Source organism: Hippoglossus hippoglossus, chromosome 13 (genome assembly GCF_009819705.1).
Source record: "Hippoglossus hippoglossus isolate fHipHip1 chromosome 13, fHipHip1.pri, whole genome shotgun sequence".
Classification (NCBI taxonomy): domain Eukaryota; kingdom Metazoa; phylum Chordata; class Actinopteri; order Pleuronectiformes; family Pleuronectidae; genus Hippoglossus; species Hippoglossus hippoglossus.
The window spans coordinates 16,775,877-16,788,104 of NC_047163.1; the positions used below are offsets into that span (position 1 = coordinate 16,775,877).

General features: G+C 38.6%; 1 protein-coding gene and 1 long non-coding RNA gene across 4 annotated transcripts in view; one reads left to right on the forward strand and one right to left on the reverse strand.

The window, feature by feature from the left end:
- Window positions 1-12,228, reverse strand: part of LOC117773210 — a 237,303-nt gene that overhangs the window by 215,917 nt on the left and 9,158 nt on the right. The window lies entirely within an intron of this gene.
- The window catches only part of LOC117773202 (cytoplasmic dynein 2 heavy chain 1), a 105,074-nt gene that overhangs the window by 12,732 nt on the left and 80,114 nt on the right, over window positions 1-12,228 (forward strand). For all 3 annotated transcript variants that reach the window (XM_034604918.1, XM_034604920.1, XM_034604919.1), the window contains exons 25-40: window positions 360-515; window positions 620-734; window positions 1,600-1,770; window positions 2,696-2,854; window positions 4,140-4,208; window positions 4,423-4,577; window positions 5,053-5,185; window positions 5,274-5,391; window positions 5,472-5,584; window positions 5,692-5,805; window positions 6,079-6,229; window positions 9,502-9,707; window positions 10,557-10,739; window positions 11,036-11,218; window positions 11,486-11,709; window positions 12,030-12,145. In XM_034604918.1, the coding sequence (XP_034460809.1) occupies window positions 360-515; window positions 620-734; window positions 1,600-1,770; window positions 2,696-2,854; window positions 4,140-4,208; window positions 4,423-4,577; window positions 5,053-5,185; window positions 5,274-5,391; window positions 5,472-5,584; window positions 5,692-5,805; window positions 6,079-6,229; window positions 9,502-9,707; window positions 10,557-10,739; window positions 11,036-11,218; window positions 11,486-11,709; window positions 12,030-12,145 (2,366 nt within the window). The remainder of the gene's footprint in view (window positions 1-359; window positions 516-619; window positions 735-1,599; window positions 1,771-2,695; window positions 2,855-4,139; window positions 4,209-4,422; window positions 4,578-5,052; window positions 5,186-5,273; window positions 5,392-5,471; window positions 5,585-5,691; window positions 5,806-6,078; window positions 6,230-9,501; window positions 9,708-10,556; window positions 10,740-11,035; window positions 11,219-11,485; window positions 11,710-12,029; window positions 12,146-12,228) is intronic.

Genomic DNA, 12,228 nt, shown 5'->3' on the forward strand with positions numbered 1-12,228 from the left:
TGTGATAAGATTGAAAAGATATAACAATTTATATTAAAGGCACTAGCTTGACAAATAGATACAAGTTTTTCAAAGGAACCAGCATTTAAAAAATATATTAATGTTCTTTTGGTTCAAAGGTTCTGTTTTCTATTCATGTATTTTGCAAAGCTACTCAGTCTTATTATCAACACATTTAAATCTACAAACACAACCCAGAAACAACGAAAATACTTGATACATGAATACTATTATTCATGACTTTGATAGTTCAATAAAAGCGTACATGTAAAGTCTCAGGTTTGACCTTAACCACACAATCAAAGAAAGAAAAAGTGTTTCTCTTAATTCAATAATAATCCTTCCTCTCCTCTCCTTAGTGAGGACTGTGGCTATTTTGACCTGGAGGCTCCAGACTTCTCTCTGGCGGAGGAGACGAAGATAGATATGGAGGAGTGCGGCCAGATGTGGGGTCTGTATGAGGAGTGGCAGCAAGGCTTCACAGAGAAGGCCCAGGAGGACTGGATCACATTCAGGTAGAGGGTCAAGAGCTCACTATTAACTTTTAATTGTTTTTGCGGTTTGGTCATTACTGTGTTTTGAGTGAAATGTTAATATATATGTTTCTGTTATTTTATAGGAGTAAGACGTATGTGTTTGAGGAGTTTCTGTTCACGTGGCAAGAAAGACTTAGGAAGCAGGAGCAGCCAACTGCCATGTCGGTCAAACTACAAGCAGAAGTGGACAAATACAAGGTAGACAGTAGAGTTACAGGAATCATTAATCATGGTTTTCTTTTTACTTTTATTGTGTTTATCCTGCATACTCAATAGGAAGACTCTGGTCTAGGTCCGGATGGAAATAATAATCTATTTGAACCTAAAGGAAATTTTTATTTTCAACTTGACTTAGATCTTTTCAAGTGACACAGGGCTGTCATGATCATTTTACCCCCCACACTCATCTGATAGTTGGAATCAAGAGTTAAAAGCTTCAACAATAAAAGTGAAACATTTATTTTAGTTTGGGAAACCCCTTCGCTTAATTCGCAGTAAAACTAGAAGTGGTAAACACCACTATGACACCAAACAAGCACATTTAAGCTTAAAGTAATTCAAACCTCAAACATAGTGAAAAACAACAGGAAAGTTTAAAAACATAATTACACTATGAAGGTATTATCTCTCCAATTGATATAGAAATATGTATAATTTAATTAAAATTCCTGGATTTGAGTCATAAGATCCTCATTCAGTGCTTGGAGGTAACAATGTCCATTGCACTCAACAAGATAAACATTTAGGAGAATATGACAATTAAACTATTGGCAATGCTGAGAAGATTGTTAAAAAGACAAAAAGGTTTTGTAAAACCTAAAAGGTATGTCCTCTCTGAATCATAAGATGCACTCATAATGTCATGGTACCAAAAATATAAACCAAAACTAAAAACAAAAAGTATTGTAACCAGTGTAGGTGCATGACAGTGGTCACAGCATTGAATTTGAAGTAAGACTTAAATATCATCATAAATATGACAGAAAACTACTCATTATAGAATCATATTGGATCTCATTCTAAGTCTTTGGTTTTTCATAACTGTTTCCGTTGCTATGTCTAGAACATGGTCCCAGTGCTGAAGTACGTTCGTGGGGAGCACCTGTCCCAGGACCATTGGTTGGATATGTTTCGTCTGCTGGGTCTCCCACGAGGGACGACGTTAGAGAGACTCACCTTTAATGATCTGCTCAGTGTGACAAATACCATAATAGAAAAGGCCGTGGAGCTCAAGGTTTGTACAAACACACATATGGAAGTGCATGTACATACTGGGTGGAAGCACACAACTCTTCAAATGGTTCATAATGTTTTATATATATATAAAACAACTATCATCCTATACCTAAAAACATGATATTTCTTTGGGTTTGGGACGATAGTTGATATATATATATACGAATAAAACATGTTTTTTTTTAACTATTGTGATGGAAATTCATCTTGAGATTTGAAATAATGAAATTCTCAGACTGGAGTTGCCTTTGAGTCTTTATAATAGTAAGCTCTGCAGAGGTTACACAACAAGCACGGGTGCTCAAAATGGAACTGGCCGCAAGTTCACAAAAGCCAGAACTTATACAAAGAGGCGTTTCCAATACCTTAGACACTGGTCAGTTGAATTTTCCACTACACTATGAATATTGCACTAAGTGACAATGGACATCAGAGGGCAGCAGCAAGTCAGAAACTATGAATACAGCATATTCTCATTTGAAAGGCTTGTATTTGTAAATGGCATTTGTCTGTATAGATTTACAAGCATATTCACATACAATATATAATTTAAGGAGTGTTCATAAAATAATAATTATGCAAGTACTTCTGAGCTGATCATATTTGAAAGTAAAACATACCTTCTCTGCTTGTCCCTCAGCCAATATACTAATCTTTAACAGCATTGGAACACAGTGATATTTTTGACTGACAACCAATAACTTCGAAAGAAATAAAAAGTTTTATTGGTCAGCACACTATTTTGTTTTGATTTGGATCTGATCTGAAAATGTGGGCAACCATGACAACATAGTTTGTGCTGAGGAAAAAGTTCTTGCCGTCCACCCTAGAAAAATGGATCTTATACGATCTTGTACTGGTTTGATAAAATGTATATGTAAGTCGTGAGTGGACAAAAATGATCAAGCTGCACTTGCTTTAAGGACCTGAACAGCCGTGCCCAGGCTGAGGTGACGATCAGAGAAGCCCTGAGGGAACTGGACTTGTGGGGAGCTGCAGCCACCTTCAATCTCACTGAGTACACAGACAGCAGCGGCCGCACTCTCACCCTCATCAAGGACTGGAAGGATATAGTCAACCAGGTAGACAAATATGTGCTCGCATATATAAACACCAAACACGCACATTTAGTTCGTGTTGACAAAGTGATTCAGGTTTTATCTTTGGCACTTGAAGGGTTTTATTCAGTAAAGTAAAATACAATTAACTCTAAGTGTATTATCAGCCACACTTTGATAATGACCAACTTGTTCAAAGCAGATAATGGCATCCACCCACAGGAGAGAGGTTTGATCTTACTGTTTTTTTTAGGTTTTGAGGAGAGTTTAGAATTTCTTTGTCTGAAGTCATTCTGTTGTAGATTTACTTTGACATTTATGGTCATTGTCCTGCTGCATCTCCCAGCGTCTACTGATCCTGAGCTGGCAAACATCCACCCTGATGTTATCCTGTAAGATCGTCTCTGTTTGGAGACACTGTCTCTTACTGGACTGATGGATATCAAAACTCTTTGAGATGACTTTGTAACCCTTTCTAGTTTAATGTAAAACCGTTCGTGATTATATAAGTCTGAGATGTCTTTTTAGTGACGCATGGTTAATATCATGAATATCTATGATGAAGATCAGACCATATTCAAACATAGTTTTGTACATGAATGCAGGTAATTCCAAACAGTGCACCTTTTCCTTGCCACTGTACTTTCTGAGAAATGTAAATCAGGGTTTAGAGCTGATCACGGTACAGAAATTACTTTTCACAAAGTTATTACCGATTCACTGCTGGAAGCTGACTCTGCTCAATCTTCAGGTAATTCTGCCTTTGGCTGCCTTTGGGTTGTTGAATTATTTGAAAATGTGACATTTGAAAATATGTAAAGCAAAACTGTGCCTGTTCTCTGAATATATATATATTTAGGTTTCCACCCCTCACTGAACATGTATGAATGTGTAAAGGTTTGTTATGTCTGAAAAGAAATGGCAAAATGTAAAATGAAGGTAGCATAACAGATACAACAGTTACAGCTATGAGCCTTATTACTGAAGGATGTTTTGTTGATGTGTTGAAATGTTATATATGTATTTATACATTTGTTTGTGTGTGTGTGTGTGTGTGTGTGTGTGTGTGTGTGTGTGTGTGTGTGTGTATTCAGCTGTTGTCAGTGTTTGGTCTGCACATCCTCTTGCCTCATTACTTTTGTTAATCATCGTTCCAGGCAGGTCATTTAACTTCTATTGACCGCTCTGTAGATTTACTCAGGAGGAATGGAAATGTCGTGAGGAAAATGCAGACATAACTGTAGGCACATTAAATGAAATCTTAAGGATTAGCAAACATTGGCTTTATCACTGCTCTATCCTCATCCAGGTGGGAGATAACCGCTGCCTGCTGCAGTCTCTGAAAGACTCTCCCTACTATCGCAGCTTTCAAGACAAGGTCAGGTCAAAGGCTTGAATCTATGAATACACATTTTGAATCTTTAAGTTGTTCACTTCTGTTTATGGAAAAAGTCAATTTCCTTTTGACTTTTATGAAAGATGCAACTAATTTAACTTAATATTTTGTTTGTGGTTTACCCATATGTCAAGATTTCTTTGATTAATGAAGCAGCACGAACCATTGTTACTATAATTTGTTCTTATATATCCAGGTCAGTCTGTGGGAGGTTCGTCTGTCGGACTTAGATGAGTACCTGCTGAGTCTGAATGCCATCCAGAGACGTTGGGTTTATCTGGAGCCTATTTTTGGACGAGGGGCATTACCCCGGGAGGAGGCCCGCTTTAAACGGGTTGATGAAGACTTCAGGTACTTTGTGTGTGTGTGTGTGTGTGTGTGTGTGTGTGTGTGTGTGTGTGTGTGTGTGTGTGTGTGTGTGTGTGTGTGTGTGTGTGTGTGTGTGTGTGTGTGTGTGTGTGTGTGTGTGTGTGTGTGTGTGTGTGTTAGTGAGAGAAATACTATCACATCGAGGCAGCTCTTGCGCTTTACTGTAAATTGGTTTCAGAGATCAAATATAGATTTGCTGAATTGACCAAGACGTGAAAGAACATTGTCCAATCCATCAGATTTTAATATGAACATCCTCAAAAGCAGTGTCAAATTCTATATATATTATATATAATGGTAGTTTTTGTCATGCTGCAAATAACACAACAGTTGCAATTATATTTTCTTACTTATCAACCAATAATATATTGGCCATATGTAACACTAAGATTGGGAGAATAAATACATTTATTTTAGTATTTATCTTAACAAAACTTTTTCTTTCTATGTATAACAGGTCTATAATGTCAGACATTCAGAGAGACAACAGAGTCGTTTCTCTGAGCTCGAGGGCCGGCATCAGAAACTCCCTGGTCACCATACTGGATCAGCTGCAGCGCTGCCAAAAGTCCCTCAATGAGTTCCTGGAGGTATGCACATGTATTTTTCTGTGCATGCATAACATGTTGAGGGCACCGCAGCTTCTTTTATTCATGTGTTTTTGTGTGGTTATTGCAGGAGAAGCGTTCTGCCTTCCCACGGTTCTATTTCATAGGAGATGATGATCTGTTAGAGATTCTTGGACAGGCAACCAACCCGACAGTCATCCAGTCACACCTCAAGAAACTATTTGCTGGTGAGAAACCTTTTACCTAGAAGAGCAACGTATATTCTCTTGGACAGGCAATGTAATCTGTGTATGTATTATCTGTGTAGGCATCCACAGTGTTGTATTTGATGAGCAGTGCCAGCACATTGTCGCCATGTGTTCTTTGGAGGGAGAAATAGTGCCACTCAGGAACCTCATTCAAATTTCCAGCCTTGTGGAGGTAAATCAAATATGTATTTCATGTTCTGTATTCCATGTGGGTTTTGTTTGGACACTTTGTATGCATGTGTGTTATATCAGTGTAATTAATGCAGAAGTTCTTTCCAGGTATGGTTAAGGGACCTGTCTGTGGAAATGAAGGAGACTCTGAAGAACCTGCTGTATGAATGTGTGTCAGCAGGGAAGAAAGGGGGGGTGGACCCCTCACGCTACCCATCACAGGTACACATGCTATTTATATTAAGTGTTTAAATAAACATACAATATGTTTTCTCCCTATATTTCCCAAAGCCTTTTGAGGTACCTGGTAACTGAATGGAGTCTGAGTTTTTTTTTTTTTTTACTACAATACCAAGTTCAAGTTGAGATCCAGGACCATATGTCAGTATTTTCTCAGTTATAAGACCGTGTGACTCAGGGTGTGAAATAACTTTTTCTGTAAGAACATTTTGTTAAATACCCTGCAGTGTCTGAACTTAAGTGCTTTTGTTGTAGATTCTGTGTCTGGCCGAGCAAATCCAGTTCACTGAAGATGTGGAACGAACTCTAAAAGAGCAGACTCTGCAGCAGCTGGAGCTGGAGCTCCATACGAAGTTGGAACACTACACCACAGTGGACACGAGCTCTGAGGATCAAGCTAACACAGGTAGGTCTGTGAGTGTGTGTCTGCATTGGTAAATACGTGTGTCCTTTCAGACTCTCACACAAATACTCTACACTAACTTAAACATTCTTTCCTTCTGGTTACATTGAACAAATGTAATCCACTGACACCTTACCTTATTTATTTGAATGTGACCTTTTAATAGTATTAGTATAAACTGCAATTGTAGACTTTAAAGATGATGGCTGTTGCTTGTTTATTTTTAAAAGTTGAAACCAAGTGGCATAGAAAAGAATAGAAGGACAGCGCTCTTTTTGCTCCTGCTCTCTCTCACTCACAAACACACTGACCATCTGACGCAGTCAGACTGACCATCTTCAGCACCGGAAGAAATCATCCCTGTGACTGGTGGTCGGTGGCTATCCATAAAGAATTTACCATCTTCAGCAAGCAAGCAAGATTTAGAATAAACCACCTTGTAAAAATATAAGGATTGCCCGCTGTATACGACCATACCACCTTTTAAAATTTGCTTTACATTTAGTCTGAACACCCTGAGTATGGTTAGTGTTTGCTAAAATAGTAAAATGTAAAAAGCAACTACATAAGCTTCACCTCATCCCTGAATTTGCTTAGCCATGTTACCTTTATTTTCCTGTCAAATTGTGATTATAATCTGGGACATCATGAAATATTGATATCACACCAAATGCACAATTTTGTCCTGCTTTCTTAGTCCTTTCTTATTTCTACAGCAGATTGTTCAACCCTGTCCTTTTTTTCCGGTTTCTGTTCACATTCTTCACAACAATAACCTCTCTTTGAAAGTCCTTATAAACAGCTACTACTTGACACTTCGTTCCACTATCTGATTCCCTCTTGTGTTGTTCATGATTGCACTCTGATCATAATCTTGGGTTGTTACTCAGCACTGAGAGATTAATGCCAAATGCCTGCTCTTGTCTGAATCTCTTGATAGCCAGTCACACACTAGAGCCTGCAGAGTGCCAGTAACCTTTAACGCCACTAACACAGTAGCTGGCAGGCTAGTTTAATGACCTAGGGCTGAATATACAACTATATAAAGCCTTTATGTGTAATATATAAATCACTTTCAAATTTTAATAAAGATTTATTCATGCATGTGATGAAAGGATCGTCCATAACCCTGTTAGAGGCATCATTTCATGGGACATTGCTGCCAAATTCCAAATTTCTATGCCATGCTGTGTATGTGTGTATATATATATATTTCATGAAATTTTGCACACAAAGTTATTCTGGGGGCAAATTTCTGTTTTTCATTACTTTAGCAAGTCAGTCAGATTTGTAGAATAGACCACCAGAAATTTCACCAAAGCAATTTTATAAGGACTGTTATAAATGTGCACGTGGAGCTTGTTTCCATATTATCATCTTATCAAATTACCGGCGCCCTTAACACAAGCAGGTAGCCTGAAGAGGCTGTAGACGACTAGTACTGATTAAAGCAGCTAAAGTAATAACAGGAAGGATAATCTCATTACCCAGTCTACATAATTGAGCCATAAAAACACTCAGGCAGTGGGAGCTATCCCCCTGTTCTGGCAGAGATAAGACAGGATGATGAACATTTTACATTTTGTGAGCCTCTGGGTAAAGACTAATGTCAGTGATGCCTTCCTTCATCCAAGAAATAAAAAGCATGTAAAGTACATAGGAGATGGTATTTGAACACATAATAATTAAACTATCAAGTCCCAGCTTTAGAGATGGAGATGGATAGAGATTTTCGATTTTAAGAGCAAAACATAAAATGTCTGTATATTTTTTTCTGCTACTGGATTTTTTGTGGTTGTAGGCAAAGTTTGGCAGTAAAAATAAATTCTGTTGATTATATATATGAACTATTAGACAAATAATTTTTTTATGTGTGTATCTATATGTGTCTGTGTATTTGCATGTTCTCTGCCTTCCTCCTACAGATTGAGGTTAGGTTGATTGGAAACTCTAGATTTAGGTCATTGTACAGTGGGTGTGCATGTGAGTGTGCATGTGAGTGTGAAAGGTTGTCTCTGTATGTTTTTGGCCTATGCAAAACACTGGAACTGGAAAGCTCCTACAACCCTTAAATAATAAGCGATTTAGAAAATGGTGGGTGGATAGTTATAAAAACTTAATCCATCATTCTTAATATAATTATTATAATCATTTCATTTTTGCTCAGCTGTGAAACCCATCCTCTGCCCTAACTAGAGAGAAACTAAATTATAATGGATGCTGGACAAGTTAGTACAATGATACTTTCATAAACTGCCTCAAGTGTCTTTTTTTTCTTGCATTTTGTGCAGCAATAAACCGTTAAGCAAGTGTTTGTTGATGATATTGATTTTCGTAATGGCATGTTGGGTATGTTTACACAGTAAGCGGCTCCATTTATTCTTCTCACTGATCAATACAATACTGCATTTTTTTACTCGACAAGAGCTGCTGCCCGTTTTGTGGGAACACAGAAGCTATTGTTATTCTATCTGCTTACAGGGAAGGTCTACCATCTAATTCACAGCCAAGCAGCCTGGCAGGGTTATCTGTCTAATTATCTAATGACCTGGGGTTAATATCATGTGCAGAACACTAAATAACGTTGTACTAAGTGTGCCAGTGTAAAGATGAATAAGACTGTTTAACATTCAATGTAAGTGATCAAGAATAGGGAGAAAGAGGAACTAATGTTACATGTAGTTTATCATTTAAACCAACAGGACTATTAATGGGCAGATACAGCACTGAGTATAATATATGACAATACAAAAGGTTAATAAATAAGATATAATAAGATTTGTGGAATTCTGTACATGTGAAATCCTCTTTTAGGATTTTATGAAGCTTGTTTCATGTGGGTATGTTTCAGCCACAATAACACATTTGACCAGCAGTATATAAATAGAACACCATACCCGAGGATCAGAATAGCTAAGATATTTTAATTTATAAACCATTACAAAAACTACTTAACCAAAACTAGGATCTCTGAAGGCTGGCCAAAAAGAAAAAATAAGATGTAAGAGGTGTGGGACGGCTACATAGGCAAAGAGACATAGGACCAGAGCAAACACCTAAACTAACCAAAATAGTAAAAGTAGCAAACAAAACCTGCGAAAAGATGGATTGCCAGATGAGGAGACAGAGATCTCCCTGTCCCGCCTCCCTGATGTAGATTCCACTCATATTGGATCAAAAGCACCCGAAGAGAGAAAAACCGGATTGGCACGTAAATAGGTGTGATTTTCCTGCTATCCTGCTTTCCTGATACTCATTCATATCTCCCTGTGCAGAGTCCAGTGTCCTGCAGCTGAAGCTTAAGGCCTTGATCCTGGACATCGTCCATAACATCAGTGTCGTGAAGCAACTTAAACAGGCTCAAGTTAGCAGTCCTGACGCCTGGGCCTGGAAGAAGCAGCTGCGCTTCTACATGAAACCAGACAAATGCTGCCACATACACATGGTGGATGCAGAGTTCAGCTATACATATGAATACCAGGTATGTCTTTCTCTGTAACTGAGCATGAGACAAACATGCATAATGTTTCTAAGGCTGCACCTCACCTTTATTTTCATAGAAGAATATTTCTGATTCATTTATAGTATCATCCAAAAATATATAAGGTTATATTAATACCAAGAGGTAATATGCTTAATTCTTTTATTAATGGAAAAAATGTGTTTCTACAAAATAGGTTAAATGATTAGTAATTTTCATAACTGGATTAAATTATTATCTGTAGTTTGAATATATCCACCTGATCAGTCAAGGGGAATAAAGTGCTGTTTATTAACAAAATGCTCATGCATGTCTGTCCTGTCAAACTATAATAAATTAAAATATATTACATCATAGTGTCACCAGGAGTCCATACATATTTGTAAATTATTTATTTTAATCATTACCCCGGTACAGTGAAGGAAACTTGAAACCTGAAAATTCAGGTCTACTTGAATTTTCTTATTTCATACCTATTGGGGGCGCTGTGAATGCACAGATGAGGAGCACTGCCACTATCTTGCTGTATGTCCCTCCTCTGCAGTTTCCTTTAAAAAAAGTCCTGCATGTGTCCGTCTCAGTCATTTTCATTTCCTTTTGCTTGTCCTTCATTTGTTTTTTCATTCCTCACTTTTTAAGCAATCATCTCTCTGTTTGCCTTGGCTTCTTTCTCCGTCTCTTATGCCCCATGATCCACCCATCTCTCACTCTTCATATCTTCTGTCTGTCCATCTCACTGCGTTTTGTCATATTTTCTCCCTCTCTCTCTCTCTCTCTCTCTCTCTCTCTCTCTCTCTCTCTCTCTCTCTCTCTCTCTTGTGTTATCGCTCACTTTCTTCTCCATCCCAGGGGAATGCAGCTAAGCTGGTGCACACACCGCTGACTGATAAGTGCTACCTGACTCTGACCCAGGCCATGAAGATGGGGCTCGGGGGAAACCCCTACGGACCTGCTGGCACAGGAAAAACCGAGTCGGTCAAAGCCCTTGGAGGGCTGTTTGGACGCCAAGTGCTGGTGTTCAACTGTGATGAGGTATTAAGATGCTCTCAGAGATTATATGAAGGGTTTAACTTTGAACACTCAATTTAAGACGACACACTATTTTCTCTGCCAAAAACGTTATCACAGCTAATTATTCTGGAAGCAAAACACATATGCAGATCTAGTTATTCACATTTGAATGAATATATCTGTGGTATATAGAAGACAGACACACGGTCTTTACACATGTGAGAACACACACATGCACATGCACAACAAGATTGGTAAATGAAAACAAATGTCAGTGAGAACACATCTTTTCTGGTTTGCATCCGTCTGTCTTTCAGGGCATTGATGTGAAGTCAATGGGACGAATCTTTGTGGGCTTGGTGAAGTGCGGAGCATGGGGCTGCTTTGACGAGTTTAACCGCTTGGAGGAAGCAGTACTGTCTGCAGTTTCCATGCAGATTCAGGCCATCCAAGACTCTCTCAAACATCACAAGTACACGTGTGAACTGCTGGGGAAGGAGGTCAGGAATACGAGACGCACAGAAACACTTTTCAAAAGCCAATTACTCCTTATATCTCAAGGCCACCTTATGTCCAATTACATCTACATTATATCATATTATATTATATATTATATATGTTTATAATGGCTATTTTAAACTCATACTTAAACACATAATTGCATCATCATCCATCATGAAAAAATTGGTTGGGTCAATAATCATCAGCAATCATTCAACCTGTATTCATGTCAGTGTAAAACACGTTATCACTTTTCCTTCCTCCAGGTGGATTTGGACCCAAACTCTGGAGTGTTCATCACGCTGAACCCGGCGGGAAAAGGCTACGGAGGCCGACAGAAGCTTCCAGACAACTTAAAGCAGCTGTTCAGACCCGTGGCCATGAGCAGGCCAGACAACGAGCTCATTGCAGAGGTCATTCTGTATTCGGAGGGCTTCAAGAGTGGAGAAATACTGGGACGCAAATTGGTTGCAATTTTCAACCTGGCCAGGTAGAAATGTCTGTTGTTAAGTCTGTTGATTTGGTTTAAGGTTGGAAATATTAGGTGTAGCAGATTTATTACATTGTCTGTGAACTTATCACCTTAATACTAATAACGTGTATTTCACTGTGTCTGTGTGGTTCACTAAGTGGTGTTTTGTGTTTCAAACAGTATCATGCTGTGTGTTGAATTTATTTGAAGTTACCTAAAGTGCCACTTCCGTGTATTGCATTCTATTGATTCTGTAGATAATTTATCCTCTGCCCCCCCCAACCCTTAATTCTGCTACAACCGGAGGTTTTTGAGAGTGTCTGTATTTGTCTGTCCAGGGAGCTGTTGACTCCCCAGCAGCACTATGACTGGGGTTTGCGTGCTCTGAAGACGGTGCTGAAGGCCTGTGGCAGTCTCCTGCAGCAACAGAGGAGGAGTCACGACAAGGACAAGAGTAAGACCCCCCCACCCCCCGGCTATTTGTTTATTGAATTTCGGGTGCAATTTTTCTGTGAGGTATTTTTACTTTTCCATTAG